The 19904-nt window shown below is 39.8% G+C and overlaps 1 protein-coding gene across 1 annotated transcript in view; it reads right to left on the minus strand.

Moving 5' to 3' along the window:
- Positions 1 to 659: 659 nt before the first annotated feature.
- Positions 660 to 19904, minus strand: part of PCCA (propionyl-CoA carboxylase subunit alpha) — a 273331-nt gene continuing 254086 nt past the window's right edge. Inside the window, exons 23-24 of the mRNA XM_060769564.2 lie at positions 4747 to 4824; positions 660 to 1013 (exon numbers count right to left, since the gene is read on the minus strand). Of these exons, the coding sequence (XP_060625547.2) occupies positions 945 to 1013; positions 4747 to 4824 (147 nt within the window). The 3' untranslated portion in view covers positions 660 to 944. The remainder of the gene's footprint in view (positions 1014 to 4746; positions 4825 to 19904) is intronic.

Below are 19904 nucleotides of genomic sequence, written 5' to 3' on the forward strand. Positions count from 1 at the left end.
GCAGGAATCTGGATATGAAGTGGTTCTTAAGAGTGTATTCAGATGCTGATGCAATAAAAGTGGGATGGAAGAGGAGAAGATGCCTGACAGCTAGATTCCTTGCAATGGACCTATAAAGCCATTTTGTTTTCTTATTGCTTGATTGACTGATTGGCATTAATTAATCAATTTCTCTCTCTCACCAATGCTAGAAATTTGGGGATTGACAGAAAATATTATGGTGATGAGAATTCTCAGCTGGAGGGCCAATGCCATCATTCTTTTCACCTTCACATCAATCTTTGCAGCACAGATTAAAGTTATGGGACGCCTCCTTTGCCTGAAGTGTTGGTTCAAAGCCCCCTCTACTCCTACCACAATTCCTTGCTGTGATCATTTCTGGAGGGAAATATTACATCATGGGGATTGACAAAAACTGCAGTATGGTGCGGCTTATTCTATTACTAGTATCATCATCATCATCTTGCCCTTTTCTCACAAAATGAAGTCCAAGGTGGCTTCCAATAAAAATTAAAAAGACAATAAAATTTAAAACAACACATATAAAACAGATTTAAAGGCAAACAAAAGTTTTAAAAGATGAATAAAGTATCACACTTCCCTATAGAGGCATAGGTTAATTTATTAGAGTTGTGAAGAGGCTGAATAATACACTTCACTTCTATGCCAAAATGTTTCATTTTATTGATTTGTTTCATACCAGTAGAATTGTTGAAGAGAATTACAAATCTTGTATGTACAAGTATTTATAAAGGAGTGAAATCTGAGATCCAGAGGCAATTTCAAGGTGATCTCAATGGCCCCTCACCACTTGTGCAACGTATTATTATTATTTTTAAAAGTCATAACAACACTTGGGTTTACATTATTCTTTTGATATTCATCTGTGGATGACCTAAAAAAAGGCGGCAGTCCAACAATGGAAAGGTATGGAAGAAATGGTTTCATTCCAGCTCCACCAGCTCATCTCCTTCCCCAACAGTTTCTCCAGCTTTGCAGTGCACAGCTTTCACCTACAGTGAGAAAGAAGCAAGAACTACTTTTGGGTCATGCCTTTCAAAAGAAAACAGATGATAGAGTTCCATTAAAAATACACCCATAAACACATGGAAAGCCTGAAATATAAGAGGATCTTCTGGGAAACAAACATATTGTCCAGTTTTTGTACTATGCTTCTATTCCAAGCCAAAAGATTGAAGGGAAATATGTTTTGGTTTGCTTTTATGTATGTGTGTCTGTGTATATCCATCCATCTATCCCAGAATATACTTCTCCCTTTCTGTCCACCCACTGCCAATATTTTTGAAACTTGTGCTTCTCCTCTTTCCTTGCTAGGCATGCAGGAAATGGTCCCTAGGAAAACCAAGAATGAGTCTTGCTGAAAGGGACGGAAGGTGGATTGAGATGCCTCCTTCCATCCTGCCACTCCTAATAGGGTGTATCTAAAGGGGCTAACAAAAATAAAAAGGCAAAAAAGCTTAAAATAACTGATCAACTTTGAGCCATTGACACCCCCCCCCCCTCCCTCTCAGGGACAGCAAGTCTGGAAAGAGATGGTGACCCTTTATTTCCCTGAAAGGTAAGAGAGAACTGTCTATATTTCAGTGGGAAGCACCGTCCTGAAGTGAAGGAAAGTCCTTTGCGTTGTCAGCTGAAGCTGCCTACCTCCCTCCCACCGCCCACCCAACCTTGGTTTCTCTGTGGAAGGAGTAAACATTTCGGAAATAACACATTTACTTATCTCCAGAAGATGTGATTACTTCTGAAAACTGTATTTTCCAATATAAATTAATTAGACAGACCAACAAAAAAAAATTTTTCCCTCAGTATCTTGGTTTTTAGGCCTGTTTCGAGAGTTATTTGGGGCACTGATTCAGAAAATTACATTGGATAGACCCCATCAGCTCTAGTTTTTTTATGGGCGAGCAGGTGAGGATTGGTATATAGCACATGTTTTATATCTCAAAAACAAGAGCTGATGGGGGAAACTAGTGCCACTTTTGGATTCAGCAGATCAAATATACACAGAAACATGCCTCATATTTGAGGTACCAAAATGTATGTTGGCCAGTGTGATTTTATTTGACCTAAATAAATATTTAGCAGGCTTTAAATTGAATTCTGCAATTTACACAAAACCTAATAATTATGTTAGTGTGAAGATCTGTACAAATTTTATGCAGCCTTTCATTCTGTGGTCCAAGCACTTAAGCTTGTTTTAAAATGCCCTCCCCCCCCCCCCCCCATGTCCATATTTCTGCAACATGCAAGACCTCCGACTTCTTCAATACTGAAGAAATGACAAACATTTAAATTCAAATTCACACATCACATGAAAGGTCAATATCATTGAAATCTGCAGTCTGGAAACCAGGTCTGAATCCCTCATTAGCGATGGAGACCTTGGCCTCATAGGAAGGCAACGAGAAACCTCTGTGTAAGTCTTTTCAATTAATTTATATGCTATAAAGTGGATATATTGTAAAGGCTCTAAATAACAACATGTAAAGCTTCACAGATAACAAACAGGCCCAGAATCTACTAAGTAACTTACAAACATGTAACTTAGAATAAGGCATTTGTGACTCTTTTTGTATTCACAATTTCTATGTATTTCCTAGTCCATGGCCCCTTCCACACAGCTGAATAAAATCCCACATTTTCTGCTTTGAACTGGGATATATGGCAGTGTGGACTCAAGATATCCCAGTTCAAGACAGATATTTTGGCATTTTCTGCTTTGATATTCTGGGTTATATGACTGTGTGGGAGGGCCCCAGGAGATTCATGGGGACCATGTCAATCAAGAAGTGGCTAACATTCCCCTGTGTGAGTGGTTTTTTGGTATAAGAGGGGATTGCAACTAGGACCCTGTTTTTGACTGTTGCACTGAAGATCATTTATGAAAGGGAGTGGGACTGCCAGTGCCCTTCCACACAGCTATATAACTCAGAATACCAAGGCAGAAAATCCCACAATATCTGCTTTGAACTGGGTTATCTGAGTCCACACTGCCATATATCCCAGTTTAAAGCGGAAAATGTGGGATTTTAGCTGTATGGAAGGGCCCCCCCGTCAGCTGCTTCCTGGTCAAAAGGGGAACAGACTTCTGACAACTGCAAACAGCTGCTTCCAGTGGAAACTGGGAGGGCTGGGGCATGAGTCACTACATAGATACATTGGTGGTTATTAATTCATAGCTACTCAAATGAATTCCAGTCAATATTATTCGGAATAATAAAAATATAACTTTTTGGCAAAACAGCTGCAGTTATTCTAAGAATATATTTTTGCAAAGAGGAGGAGGAGGAGAAGGAGGAGGAAAAAATATCTGCATTTATCATAACTACACTTTTATGACTAGTTCTTTATACTATTAGGTAGTAGTAGCCCCCGGTGTCACAGTGGGTTAAACTGCTGTTCTGCTAAACTTGTTGACTGAAAGGTCGCAGGCTCGAATCTGGGGAGCGGCGTGAGCTTCCACTGTCAGCCCCAGCTTCTTCCAACCTAGCAGTTCAAAAACATGCAAATGTGAGTATATCAATAGGTACTGCTTCTGTGGGAAGGCCAGCATGCAGTCATGCTGGCCACATGATCTTGGAGGTGAAATGGAGATGAGCACCAACCTCCAGAGTCGGACACAACTGGACTTAATGTCAGGAAACTTTTACCTTTTACAGGTGAAAGGAGGGAACCCCTTTGGAAAGAAAAAGGAGGAAAGACAGAATTTGTAGACATGGGCAAAATAAAAAGAATAGTTCTTCTATATAAACTCTAGGCCATCATTTCTATCTTGTAGTCTATTGACCCAATTTAGAAATATAAGTGACAATAACTGAAAATATAATCTCATGATTTCTGAGATTCAATACTCAATGTTTAAAACAGGATAAAATCCAGATGCTGTTGGAGAAGACAGTGTAGAAATCCGTGATTTAAAATTATTATGGTCAGAGTTCTGAATGGGAAATACGTATACATAAGCGCAGTGGTTGCAGCACTAAGCATTGAAATCCAGCCCAACCTTGCAATCCTCACTTCCTGGGAAGCAGCCACTGCGATTGATGGGAGGGCTATTCCGCTGTTGCTTGGGAAGAAGATGAAGCTATTACCATTCCTTTCTTGTGAGAAATCTCCAGTGTGGCATGCTGAATAGGGGCCCTGTTGTAATCCCTCCTTGCACCAGAGATTGCTTGCAAAGCGGGTGGGTGCCTTTGAGAATATTGGCCAGCTGCCTCTCAATTGACAAAGGAATTGATCCCTGTTGATTGCAACAGCTGCTGCACAGTTACTTCCACAGTTTTTCCCTATACAACCCCTAATCTACAGGCTACATAGGGATTGTGCATACAGAACCATCACAAATGCATAACTCTAGGTTACACATTCATAACTACCATAGAGAACTCCAGCTGATTAATTTAATTTGATTTCACTGACATCTCACATATTTCAATAGGTTTAGGGTTGAGTCTGGATTCAAAACTGTATTAAATTGTGATGTAGATCTAAATCAGGAAAAAAGATGGCAGCCAGAATAAAATCCATCTTGGGCAACTGCTAAACAGTTACATATTTAAAACAACCACAATGACAGTTTCAGAATGGTACCATTGGTTCAAAACCGATGCCAATATTAACAATTTCTGAAGAATATTTTTATGTTTTCTTTTAAAATGAAGCTTTTGTGAAATTTGGCCTCACAAGGCTTGAGTAATAGAACTAAACCATATGACAGAAATATACCTTTCCAGTTTTTGCCGCAACCAAACTGTTCTGCATTTTCATAGCTTCAATGACACAGATCTCTTGGCCTTCTGCGACCTGGCAAAAGCAAAAACATTACATCAAAATATTAACTCTTTAAAAATGCCTGCTGAGAACATTTCCACTCACCTGCTACAGCATCTACAAAAACGAACAACAAAGACCTATAGACCAATGATTCTCTTCTCTGTAACATAAGTCAAAACCCATAAAACTGCATATGCTTAGGTTTTTCTTAATCTCCAATCTCTTCTTTGTTATGATGGATAATAAACACCCCTGCCCTATATGCTTCAACACACAAACATGACATGGGAAAATGCCAGGATGTTCTGAAAAATATACATAACATGAAGTAAAAACAACAACAACAATATATTTCAGAATTTAAACTACAGTGTAGGAAGAACAAATCACATGATATGTATGAAACAGATCACAGAATGGCTCTATACAACATGTAGTCTCAATCCAGAATGCCACACTATAACTTAGCCTTCCACATCAGGTGTTCTCTAGATAAAAGCCTTTTAAAGTGTGGATAGCAACCCCAAACAGGGACCCCATACCTTTATGTTGGGATCGTGACAAATTTCTGAGAGGGTGGGACCAACAGAAAGGAGGCAAGGGAGAGAGAAGGGAGGGAAGAAACATCCTCTTTGGAGCCTGTTTCTCCCCAGAACCCTGTTGCGTCTACTTGTCATAGAGAGAGAAAAGGGAGGGGTAAGGGGGAAGGAGGGCTTCATTGGGGACCTTGGGCTTGAGGCATGTGGATGAGTCAGGATCTTCCCTTCTCATCTTGGGAGCTCGATTTTTTTCCCTTTCCATCTTGGAAGTCTGGGTGTTTTTCCTTATCCTTCCATCTTGGGAGTCTGGGTGCCTTTCATTTCCATTCCTTTCTATTCCATTCCATCTTGTGAATTTTTTTGTGGGGGGGGGGGGGTAGGGTGTTTATCTCTCCTCATCTTGGATGTTTTGGGGGGTGTCTCTCCTTTCCCCCCCTCTCTCCATCCTGTTGGGTCTGTCACAGTGAGAGAGGCATAGAGTCTAGACTGGATTTTTCCTCTCCTCTTTCATCTATTTTGCCTCCTGACTGGGGTGTCCCACTTGTACGTCATACAACTCCCTTTCTCGATGTCTCAGCTTGGTGCTGACATATCTGCCCATGAAGGCACTGGCCATAAGAGCTTATTTTATTTCCCTTTGAATTTTTTGTGCAGAGAAGGAGAAAGATTGTTTAAAAATTACCAAATTGTTTGAAAGTTAATTTGTGATTTGTTATCAGTAAAGGTTTTATTGGTATACAAATCTCATATTTCTGGGGTCAAGTATAAATTTCTCAGAAAAAAATGGGGTCATGAGCTGAAAAGGTTTAAGAAGTCCTGATCTAGAGGTTTCATAATGTAATTTCCAGGACTGCAACCACCTGACTACGTGGGCTGTTGCTCATGGAAGCTGATATGTAAAATATCTGGAGCAGGCCTGTAGCCAGGATTTTGATTGGGGGGGGGGGGGGGTGCTGAGTTTGATTGGGGGAGCTGAGGATCTACCCTAGCAAACCTTTTGTATCGTTACCCCAATACCCCCATGCATATGGGATATATTGAGCATGGTGATCAGATCATGATATGAATAATCATAACAGTTGAAATAATGTACCAGTAAAGCCTTCTCGCGGACCACCCTGAGAATTTCGGGGGGGGGGGGGGGGGGCTGAAGTCCCTCAAGGCCCCCCCCCCTCCCGGCTATATGCCTGATCTGGAGGCATCAAGCTAGGAAAAGCTGAAATAACCCTTCTTCTATGGAAACATAGCTACACATGTTCCTAAAATGATCCTACTGGCAAGGATCTGGTGTGAATGATAAAAAGACTTGGGCAAAGAGAATTAGATGGGCCTCCCCACTAAGTTTGCCATGCTCCATTCCAGACCGCTTTGTCCGAAGACTCAATCAACCTAACATGGATTTGAATGTAACTCTATTGATATTTGTGGGTTGAATAAAGTACCTATACTGAGCTCTGACGTGTGATCACCATCTATGGCATTAGAAAAATGGATTGAGAAGTATTTTACTAATATACTGTCATGCAGAGTCTGGAAGCACTGGTTAGAAGCGACAATGTTACCAGTAATGTTACTACTCTCATCATCCCCAGGCAACTGCAATGTTGGTTGGAAATAGTGGGTATTGTAGTCCAATGTGTGTGGAAGATATCTAGGGTGAGGAATGCTGCTGTGTGCCTTTTTAATGCATACATACACCATGTTACATAAACAGATCTTTAGTGACCTGTAAGAAAATGTCCATACAATCCCTCATGTCTATGAACAGTCTTCAGAAAAGCAAAACCCATAAACATTGACTATATATAGGGTGTTGATGGGATGGGCCTCAGATATTATTCCTTATGCATCGGTGGCCACAAAGACCCATATATATACCCAGTAAACCAGCGTTTCTCAACCTGGTGGGGTTCAGAATGTTCTTTAGTAGGTGAACTATAAATCCCAGCAACTACAACTGCCAAATGTTAAGACCTGTTTTCCCAAACTCCACCATGAATATTGAGGATTTGTGGCAAGTTTGGTCCAGATCCATCATTGTTTGAGTTCACAATGCTCTCAGGATGTAGGCGAACTACAACTCCAGAACTCAAGGTCAGTGCCCACCAAACCCTTCCAATATTTTCTGTTGTTCATGGGAGTTCTGTGTGCCAAGTTTGGTTCAATTCCATCATTGGTGGAGTTCTCAATGCTCTTCGATTGTAGGTTAACTATAAATCCCAGCAACTACAACTCCCAAATGACAAAATCAATCCCTCCTCCCAATCTCCACCAGTATTCATATTTGGCATATTGAGTATTCGTGCCAAATGTGGTCCTGTGAATGAAAATACATCCTGCATATCAGATATTTACAATACGATTAAAAACAGTAGCAAAATTACAGTTATGAAGTAGCAACAAAAATAATTTTATGGTTGGGGGTCACCACAACATGAGGAACTGTATAAAGGGGTTGTGACTTTAGAAAGGTTGAGAAACACTGTAGTAAACCCTAGGAGAAAAACTAAATTAGTTAGTTTCCTGCCTTAGGAGAAAACATGTACTTCCACCGACACCCAATCTTTAAATGCAGCAGCATTACTTCAAATAATAGCCCATTTGTTTAAAACGGCTTTAGAGGAAAGTGTCACTTAAGCACCCACATTTCATAATTGTTCCTTATGACAACCCTTTGTAGCTTTCCCCCACCAACTGTGTCGCAAAACAGCAAATCCTAAAATGAGTCCCCAATATCTCTCTCTTTCCTTTTTCATTCATTCTCTTGGGCTTTGTTCAGCCTCTTTCACTGCATAATTGTATGTATCTTTTTGCCTCTCTGTATTATTTAAGCCGGAAAATGAATATCTCAGAGTTCTCAAAAATATCCTCTTTCCTCATTTAAGGATTAAGTTAGATTTTAAAAAACATTCAATAACTTTTCTAAAGATACTGATCTGGAACAAAGGCACAAAAAGATACTCGATAGTACAGTTTGTAACAATGAAAACCAATTCTAATTAAAAATCCTCTCTCTACTTTAATCGTAGCTTTATCAGTGACCTGAAATAGGGGGAAAGTATCAAACAAACCCCTTTGAATTCTTATTCAACTGGATCCATGATAATCGATTTCATCTATAAGTTCTCTGACTTCTAGAAAAGGCAAATTAAAAGCACAAAACAAAATGCAGATTTTCATTAAACAACTTTTCTCTTCAGGAGAATCCAAACTGAAACTGGTGGAGTTAAAATTAATACGAAAAAAATAATATTTAATTTCATTGTTCATTGGCTAGGAACTAAGATGCATCTCATTTCAAAAATGAAGTGTAACACCAGATTTTTGATGGCGCCTCGCATTAAAATTCTCCTGATTTCCATTTTTAAAGTTTCAACATGTACTTGTAAATAAAAAAAACTCTCTGAGGATGCCTGTTATAGATGCAGACAAAACATCAGGAGAGAATGCTTCTGGTCTGGAACATGGCCATACAGCCCGAAAAACTCACAACAACCCAGTGATTCCGGCCACGAAAGCCTTCGACAATACAAAAAGAAGAAGAATCGGAAAATTCAACTGGGAGTTAGATACAGTAACAGGCTGCTTATATAATGAATTTTAAGGACTTGGACATTCTGGGAAGGATTTCCATTGGCAAAGATGTGATGTCCATGTGCCTTTGATAGACTAATTCTTGAAAAATGCGGCCAAACGGGGAAATAGTACCCTTCTACCTGTTTTCCCTGCCTACAAGAGAGTAACACAAGTGTTATTTGTCCTTCTCTTTCCATTGGGAGGTACAATGCAGAGGGCCCTTGAAGAGATCTTTGTGAGCCTGGCTCACTCCCTTAAGACTTTTGTGAATCATCTGATAAAGACTTAATGATTGTGACAGGATGTCTTCAATGTTAGGCTTACAAAACAGTCACAAGCCCCGCAAGTCTTTTTGATAAACCCAATCGGCACTGATGTATTTCTCCACTCTGTCTAATTGGTGTAAAGTTTGCAGATCTGAGTCTCATATCTTTCACCCAGCTTGCTGCGTCCTCTCCTTTGACACCGGGTCAAGGTTCACATTCGCATCCGATTATCAAAGTGGCATTCATTAAGCAGCGGCCTGCCTTGCACCAAAATGAGTTAGCTTGAAGGGAAGAAAGCTCGGCCCATTTACTCAGCAGATTTTAGCATTTTAAGGAGGCCCAAATGTCACACAGCATTGCTACGTTCTGAAGAGTTTCAGACATCTCCAGCTGATGATTAATTGTGAGTGATGGGAAATAAAATCCAGTAAAGCCAGCTGCTTGCCATGGTCGGCAAAATTACTATAATGGATATAGGCTGCCAATTTTCCAGTTTTACTGGCAAGTCTTCCAAGTGTAATTAAGGGAAGTTATAAATGATATGGAAATCTATCAAGTCCCATTTATTTCCAAAGGACTCCTTCCCCCAGGGACTTTTATCTTCAAGCTTATAGTTTGCTTTGTTGTGCTAATGATTCCAGCCACTTCTTATTGCCATTAAAGCCCCCAATATCCCATCATAAGAAGTTAGATCCACCGGTCTTATAATGGTTGAAAGAAACAGAAAACTTTTAGAAAGTCAATGGCTTTTTATTTGGCCATTCCAAAAGCGAAGGGGGCTTTGCTTAGTTGTTGTAGGTTTTTATGGCTGTATGGTCATGTTCCAGAAGCATTCTATTCTGACATTTCGCCTGCATCAGTGGCAGACATGCTGCTACACTTTCTGGAAACTTCAGTTCAAGATGCCTTTTCAATCAAATAGAGGGGCTTTAAAATGAGCAAGATTTTGAGAGAAGGAGATATGATTTAACCACCTTTTGGAAAGAAAAATAACACAAAATATAAGCCTGGAGGGGGGAAAAGTGAGCTTTGATGCGACACACTTAGCAGAGGGTGGTGTTGCTCACTAATGTCGTTTGATTTGGAATAAAAGCATGAAAATGATGTGCAAGGGCCTAAAATTGGAGAGGTAAAGGATGAGTGCACCGTATTCCATTTCTCAATTTCATCCTTCAGAACCACAAAATGGGGGGTTATACAGTTACTGGATGAGATTTACGGGAACAGCTGTGGTCCTCCCACACAAGGGAGGACCTTCTAATGGGGACCGGTCTGTTTGGAACAGACGGAGGAGAGTTACAAAACAAGGATCCCTATTAAGGATGAGCTCTCTAATATCCCTGGCGAAAGAACAGAAAAGCAGTAGTCGGAGTGCCTTGGAGAAACCCTAAACTGCACATTTTTGCTGCTTCAAGGGCCCAGGCGCTCAAAACCTGGAGCTATTTTGAAAAACGCAAACTGTTCATAAATGGCAGGATGCAAATGCAGGAGAATCCACCCCCCTTGCTCCTCTCTCCAGCCACTGTAAAGAATACACAGGAAACGGTGCCAGTGGCATATGGCTTTCTACTGGGCTAAACATTCATACAAAAGACAGGTTCATCAGTCATTGGCGGATCTGATTTTTTTTTGAAAAAAAAAACATTCAAAAATTAGCTCCTGATGGATGTTGTTTAGAGCTTACCTGCTGCTAATACATTACTGGGGCTAGAAACCCTCATGACACTGGAATGGCAGACCATGAAATACAAGAGCCTGCAGAACATACCAGGTTTGCCAGCTTATCCAAAATAATAAATAAGCGATTTAGACCCTGTGCCTGAGACTGGGCCCGCTGCAAGGAACCCTGGGTCAGTCCTACCCAGGCCAATTAATGCACAGCATCTGCTGCACAGAAGCCGGGCATGAAGCACTTCCGAATGATTTCAGCAATTAAAAGAAAACTGTTTCCTGCCTGTTCCGACAGCAACTGTTTCAATGCAAGAGTGAGCATCAAATCATTGTGTGCGGCTGAAAAAATTAAGCTTCTTTTTTTCTTGCGGTTGGAAAAGGAGGAGGGTGGGGTGGAAATTTCTTACGGTATCGGATCGTTCTTTTGTTGCCCGACATTGTGTTTTTCTGCCAAATTAGACAGAAGGCTCCTAGAGACTTGCAAGGCCCCCTCTACTGTATCACCTTCTGCTGCACTGGGGCTCTCTAAAAAGCAGGATCAATATCAACCCCGCTGACTTGCCTGCAAAAGTTAAAAAAACCATCAACCATATTTATAACAGATCCTTATATTTTGCACACTGGTGCTAGAATAAATGCATATGAAAAATTCAAGGATCTGGACAGGGGTGAGGGGAGAGAAAACATCACAAACAACTTTGAGCAAAAATCCCCAAATGAACAAACCTGGGGACAAAGAGACAGAACTAAGCAATATCCCAATGTCTGCAAGCTTCAGGGGTCCAAGTCCTGAAAATCCTCCAATACAGTTGCAGGTACAGTACTGGGACATTAAGACTGATATCAGACTGAGATACTTTCTGTTTGAGAGCAGTTGCTCATTTTTCATGTCATGAAAAGCTTTGTATTGGGGATTTTGGTGTCACTATATGCTATATGGTCATTACAGTTTTCCTACTGCATAGACTATATTGTGTTTGTTTATACATGACAAAGTGACAGGAGACAAAAGGCTCATCACACTACGGAATGAATCCACTATAAATCCAGTTTGTTTTTTAGTGAGGCTGTGAAAGGCTTCTCCCTAAACTACAAACCCCAGAATTCTGAAGGAGGCAGCAACCGGATTTAAAGTGGATTCATTCTCTAGTGTGATGAAGTAATTTATCAGAGACACAATTAGTGTCTTATTTTATTACTGTTTCTGAACTCAAGGAATGGTGCAAAAGAAAGTCTCGATATTCATAAAGAACAGCGTTTCTCAACCTGGGGGTCAGGACCCCGGGGGGGGGGGGGGGTTCGTGAGGGGGTGTCAGAGGGGTCACTAAAGATCATCAGAAACAACAGCATTTTCTGTCAGTCATGAGAATTCTGTGTGGGAGGTTTGGCCCAATTCTATCATTGGTGGGGGTCAGAATGTTCTTTGATTGTAGGTGAACTATAAATCCCAGCAACTACAATTCCCAAATGTCAAGGTCTATTTTCCCCAAACTCCACCAGTGTTCATATTTGGGCATATTGGGGATTCGTACCAAGTTTGGTCCAGATCCATCATAGTTTGAGTCCTCAGTGTTCACTGGATGTAGGTGAACTACAACTCCAAAACTCAAGGTCAATGCCCACCAAACACTTCCAGTATTTTTCTTGGTCATGGGAGTTCTGTGTACCAAGTGTGGTTCAATCCCATCGTTGCTGGAGTTCTGAGCACTCTTTGACTGTGGGTGAACCATAAATCCCAGCAACGACAACTCCCAAATGGCAAAATCAAACCCCCTGCCAAAAAAAAAACAAACCCAAACAGTATTCAAATATGGGCATATTGGGAATTTGTGCCAAATTTGGTCCAGTGAATGAAAATACATCCTGCATATTAGCTATTTACATTATGATTCATAACAGTAGCAAAACTACTTATGAAGTAGTAAAGAAAATAATTTTATGATTGGGGGTCACCACAACATGAGGAACTGCATTAAGGGGCCGCAGCATTAGGAAGGTTGAGAAACATTGATATAGAATATGATTTAAATAACTTATCTAAATGCCCGCTACGAGTACTGTTACAACCTGATGGCAATCTGTGGGGACAGGGTCATCACTGATTGGGCTAAACATGCTTATGAACCAGGAAAAAGGGCGAGAAAAGCATGTGACTCAACGGCAGGCATGAAGCATCCATTGTACACTGGTCGTAATGCTACATGTGGATCCCCCTCTCCTTCCAAGCGGGTAAATTGTTTTGGCTATTGCTCATCCTTGAGGCTCTCCCTATCTCTGTGACTTGTTGGCGTCAGACACCTATGTAGAAAACAAAATCAGGAGGAACCAGAGACTTGACATTGTCCAAATCTGTGTAAAATAATTAGTGCCGTTTCCCCCTTTCATCCAAATTAATTTTGAAATGGGAGCTACAGAGTTGAAAATATAATTAGCGGCAATTAACAGCGCTTGACAGATGATTATTAAACTTTTTACGCCACACTCCTTTAAAGAATGAATTTCGGTAGAGCGCATCCCAGCTTTTCTGACCCTTGATTAACTAGAGGTCAGTGACGTTCCCCTGACAGCAATAAGCACCAATCATTGTACCCCCACTTATCCACAACAGAAGTGCTCCCAGAGGTTCAAGAAATGTCCAGATTCCCCTTTGGGATCGGGGCAAGGTTGACAGCCAAAGGGGGGCCAAGACACTCATTTAGAAATAGTCTGAGATTGTTGAGAAATGTTCATATGTTCAAGGGAAGTTCGCCTATATCTTAAAAATATGAAACAAAAATGTCATTGTTTCGCCAGCATATGAGATTAAAAGAAGGCAAACCCACAATTCTGCATTTCGAGCAATGTTTCTCAACCTTCCTAATGTTGTGACCACTTAATACAGTTCCTCATGTTGTGGTGACTCCCAACCATAAAATTATTTTTGTTGCTACTTCATGAGAGTAATTTTGCTACTGTTATGAATCATAATGTAAATATCTGATATGCAGGATGTATTTTATTCACTGGACCAAATTTGTCATTTGGGAGTTGTAGTTCCTGGGATTTACAGTTCACCTACAATCAAAGAGCATTCTGAACTCCACCAATGATGGAATTGAACCAAACTTGGCACACAGAACTCCCATGACCAACAGAAGATACTGGAAGGGTTTGGTGGGTATTGACCTTGATTTCTGGAGTTGTAGTTCACCTACATCCAGAGAGCACTGTGGACTCAAACTATGATGGATCTGGACCAAACTTGGTACGAATCCCCAATATGCCCAAATATGAACACTGGTGGAGTTTGGGGAAAATAGACCTTGACATTTGGGAATTGTAGTTGCTGGGATTTATAGTTCACTTACAATTGAAGAGGATTCTGAATGCTACTAATGACCCAATTGGGCCAAACTTCCCGCACAGAACCCCCATGACCAACAGAAACTACTATGTTTTCTGATGGTCTTTTCGCAACCTCTCTGACACTCCTTCACAAGCGCCTCAGGGGTCCCGACCCTCAGGTTGAGAAACACTTAGAGGGATGTTGTGTTAAATCCAACAACTCAAGCAGAAGGAGGTGGAAGTCACATTCATATTGTATTTCGTCGATTCAAAAACATGCCCTCCCCACCCGTATAAACATCTCTAAAACAGGGTGTGTCTCAGAATCATGGATTATGTGTGTGTGTGTATATTTCCGCTGGTGATACTGAAATTAGTGTGCACCTTATAATCAATAGCATCATCGAATTGAAGAATACATACAGTGTATATGATACTAAGCCTGGCCACTTTGTCCCCCAAAATAAATCAGGAACTGATTCTTTTAGGCATCAGCACCATTTTCTTTTCTTTAAGTGTTAGCGTGACAGGTAACTATGTGTACATAAAATTAACACCAAACTAGAATATCATTTGAAACGCTAACCCTTTTCTTTCTTCAACAAAGGGCTACAGTAAAAGAAAGGAGAAAACCGTGGGCTGTTTACACAAGAGTGACAAGTGCAGCTAATCAATATTTGATGCCCATTAAATTATATCACAAAACTACGTAAAAGGCGTTTTTTCCCCCAAAGTGTGACTTCATTAACTACTATTTTCCTAGGCTTTCATTGTTTTACAAAGCATTGCTAATTAACAGAGGCCATGAGAATTTATTTCAGACTTTTAAGAGCTGAACAGCGAGTCAGGTGTTAAAAGAACAGGGAGGAGGTTACAAGCAACAAGTAGTATATTAAAAATATAACCTTACATTTTACAAGAAATTGCAGCCTCCTGCGGTGAGCTTAGTGAAGTGAGGGAAAGAGAGCGGATTGTAAGGTGTTTTTCGGTTTGCTACATTTGGACATTTTGAAAGACAGAACAATGGCTGGACATTATCTGCAATCTCAGCAAGACGTTTTCCCCTAGGCTTTTAAAATTGGGTGTTTTGGAGCAGAGAGGTATTGGCCTAAAATTAAATAATTCTGAAAACAGACACCTATCATTTGACTAGCGAAATACTTCAATTTTCCTTTGACATAACACGTAAGAAATCTCCCATGTTTTGTTTTGGATGGAAACCTATTACTGCAACATATCAAGCATATTTGGGCAATTTCTAAATTAAGAATTGTCTCTAAACCATTGCAATTTTACTCCAATATGCCAGGTACTGTTCGTCCTAATGAAATGTCTTTTTCCGTTGTTCTAAATTGAAAAGAGAAAACGAGAAATAGAAGTTTAAATGTACATTAAAAGTAAATGGAAAAATAACATTTAAAAAATATCAAGTTTGCACTATAAGACATATTTGTAAATGATTTTTTTTAATTGCATCAGTGAACGTAAATGTATATAAGAACGTAAATTGATGTGTCTATCCCAGAAAAATCAATTACTGATTTATTTCAAGTTTGTTGATTTTAATAAACACTTTGCTAGTACACAGCATATTATTTGAGAACATAGAAATGATAGACCGCTCTAACAACTACCACGTCAGAGAAGCCACTGAAATCCACAAGCATGTGGACAATTTCAACAGAAAGGTGGAAACCATGAAAATGAACAAAATCTGGCTACCAGTATTTTTTTTTTTAAAAAAACCACTCTAAAATCAGGACAATGAAGAAAGAACAACACTCAAAAACAGGGGAATTCCAGACAAGAAACAATCTGTGCCAGCTAATCAACTCCCAACAAAGGATTCCCCCAGGCAGGAATCAGCCAAGCTTTGAAGCTGCAAGGCTATTCAATGCTAATGAAGGTGATCAATTCACACTTTTCTCAAACAGACAAGAAGAATTCTTCCCCCCGCCCTGGACATTCCACAGATATACAAATCCGACTTGCCTAGTTTCCAACAAGCCTCACAATCTCTGAGGATGCTTGCCATAGATGTGGGTGAAACCTCAGGAGAGAATGCTTCTGGAAAACTCACTCAACCCACTTTGCTAGTAATTTTAGCAAATTTCACTAAAGAAAAGGTGTAGCGCCTCATGTGGAAAGACAATGTTTATTAACAGAGAGAACATGAATTTCAATAACAGGAGCCACTCAACATAGAACTAGGTGGTGGAAGGCTATGAAGATATTATAGAGGCCTCTTCACCCAACTTCCATTTTATTCTTGTCATATAATTCTATATCCCGTCACCCGGAGCACCATTTTATTTGCTCATGAGCACAGTCCCGTTTGCTGACTTTCTAAACCAGGCTTTCCTCCTCACCATGGCGTGTCACAAAGCAGCATGTTAAGCTTGGAAGTTATTTTGTTTCAAAAATTTCTTCAATAAAGGGGAAAAATGGAAAACAATCAATTTAATACATATACCTGGATAACTGTAATTTCCGAACCATTGCTCTAAAAAGGGTGATCATCCTTAACAAGGTGGAGCTGTGGTGGCACCATGGGTTAAACCCTTGTGCCACTTGAACTGCTGACTTGAAGGTTGGCGGTTTGAATCCGCGAGATGGGTTGAGATCCCATCTGTCAGCTCCAGCTTCCCATGTGGGGGCATGAGAGAAGCCTCCCATAGGATGGTAACACATCCGGGAGTCCCCTGGACAATGGCCCAGCAGACGGGCAATTTTCATACCAGAAGCAACTTGCAGTTTATTCTCAATTTTCTTCTGACATGACCAAAAAAAAATCCTTAACAAGATTAAAATGGGTGAATATTCTTGCTCTAGGCAATCTGTTTTACAAAGCACAGCATACTTTGTATCTGAATTTCTTTTTGGTCTTGTTGTTAAAATGGAACGTCACTGGAAACAGAATTAAAATCAAAGTGTTTTGTCCATCGCACATCAGACATAAACATGAATCTAACAAAATGGAATGCTGGATGTAATGAGCTAAAAGAATATTCTTGAAAACTGCTTTTAGCACACAAATACGTTACTTAATGTTTGTTTGTTTACTATTGCCCATCCTTGGAAACACCAAAGGAGTCTTTCAATGCCAATTAAAAATATGTCCTACCAGTATTACTCAAACTATGAGGGAAAGTGGCACTTGCACACATATAAAGATCAGGTGAAATCACAAAATGAGATTGTCTTGTTTTTAATAGAAAACATCAGAGTTTAACACTCCTAGATGACGATCTACTTCTGTACAACCGGTCATGAACTAAAACGAATGGCACCAGATGGTAATGTGCATTCCTATCAAAAGATGCATTCTGCCAGTTCAACAGGATTGGATTAGCATCCAGATGTGCATCGGCTGTGCACAGGGATCAGAGTGCATCGCCTTTTTTGCCTTCTTGCCTGAGTTTTACAAACTCTAAAGGAGTGAGTTTTGTTAATGGCATAACAAAATATTCTTAGTTTTTGCATCTAACGCCTTAATTCAAAATGGATTGAGCTGGACCAACAGAACTGTGGGTCATTTTCTTCTATATCAAAACACATTTGGTGAAGCAATTATTTAAAGATAATTTTGGGCTTTCACTTGAAGGACAACAAACCACCTGCACATATGGTGAGAACACCAAACTGGGATCGAGGAAATGTTCCAGATGTGTACACACTGAAATGCTTAGACATTCATTTCGACAAAGAAGATGTATGAAAAACTTGTTCACACTGAAGTCTCTTTGCAATCAAAACTCAGATTTTACACAATACAAAGAAAGAGTTGTATTATGTAAAATCTAATAAAATCCTTTTTTTAAAAAAAACAACAACTCAGGTTCTCTATATCCAGCTGAAAAAAACCCATGTGTAGCTAGCAGCTCAAAAATGTGGTTTCTTGCTACAGCAGTCAATCTCAATCAATAGATGGGTACAAGCTGGAAAAGCAAGGCAGTCTTGCTATCGGTAATCAGGTATTGTTTCCTTCACATAATACATTCTTGAAATGTGTAAAATTAAACATTCTTCTAGATCAGAGTTTCTCAAAATGTGCTCCTCCATCTGTTTTGGACTTCAGCTCCCGCCATTCCTAACAGCTGATACTGGCTGAGATTTCTAGGAGCTGAAGTCCAAAACACCTGGAGGAGCAAAGTTTGAGAAACACTGTTCTAGATGGTCTAAGATTGTTTCTAGGGATCCCAGCTATTATATAGAAATAAATCCCATATATTTCAGTATAATGTGATGGCTGCCTTCTGCCTATCAATTATGAGCTCCAAATTCCTATTTATTTCAGTACAACTAGCCACTTTCAAGTAAACATATCGGTCTAAATTCAACTTCTAGTATCAATCAGAATCAAAATAATTTTACATGTGCTTCAAGCCTCCTATGGTGACCCAATGAATTTCATAGGGCAAGAAATACTCTGGTGTGGATTTGCTAGTTCCTTCCTTTGAAAAGTAACCTACAACATCTTCCATCCAAGGATTAACCAGGGTGATCCTACTTAGATTCCAAGATCAAAAAGTAATTGGATACCTTTAGGGCATTTAGGAATAACTAGTACAAAATTGCTGATTTATCATTCAGCAACTGATTCACTTTAGCTGGAAATAGTCATTGGATTATGCTATATTTTCACATTGGTGCACTGAAGTGCCCCATACTTTTCAGCTCCAAAATAAAAAATGACATGAAATGCATTATTATGCAACAGAACCCCAAAGTTTTCTTATTGATGTTAAGCAGACAATGTAATTTAAACATAAAAATAAAACACGTAAAAGCATATTGGCAAACACTTCAGACAAACAGACCAAAAGGAAAAGAATTTAGCAAAAATCAAAGTAAGATGTTAGAAAGCAAGCACAAACATAACATTTTACTCAGCCTAACATTACTCATTCCACAGTCTAAAACCCTGGCCATAATCAAACAAAGATGGTCAATCATCCTAATGTATTTCTTTTTCTTAATTAAAATGCATTCTGGAAAAACATACATCTTTGTGTAAGACACAATGTAATACTGTTTGACCCTGCTTCTCAAGATTATCATGCAGTAATATTTACCAGAGTTTACGCAGACAAAATAGGTGGTATTTCCTAAGTTTTAGTATAGCCTTCAACTCAAAACGTTTTTGCCATTTCCCAGTAATATTGTTTCACAGGCTCATTATATTATTAACTGGTAAATACTCTAGCAAATACAAAGGGTACTTAAGTACTCCTTAGGCTGCCTGAAATGTAGAGGGAAAAACACTAAATCAGGACACATTCAAACACTGGGACAAAAAGAAGAAAAAAACCCTGAATGTATAAGCGCTCCCTTCCCTTGTTCTTTGAGGCTTTGAACCGCTTCGATAATGATCCTTCTCCTGATAGACAGCCAAAACATGTAAGCTGCATTGCACCATCTCGTCGCTTATTCAGTCTGGATGGCTGATACAACCTCATCTCCTTTCAAAAAAACTTTTTGACATCAGTCCTGGAAAGGAAGGATTTACGCTAAACTCCCTTTCAACGCCACAAACGTGTTTTTGCAATTAAAGCTGCCCAATTACCATTGACAAGTCCAAGTCGGCAGAACAGAAGCCTGGGCTGTTCAAATGCTCTGCCTCTTCGTGCTTCATGCAAAAACCCACAGGCAGCGAGAAACAGGGGCGGCGGCAGGAGGAGAGAGCAAAATCTTGTCTCTTTGCTTAACAACTTGTTTGGTTTTGGGCTGCACT

Source organism: Anolis sagrei, chromosome 3 (assembly GCF_037176765.1).
Source record: "Anolis sagrei isolate rAnoSag1 chromosome 3, rAnoSag1.mat, whole genome shotgun sequence".
NCBI lineage: Eukaryota > Metazoa > Chordata > Lepidosauria > Squamata > Dactyloidae > Anolis > Anolis sagrei.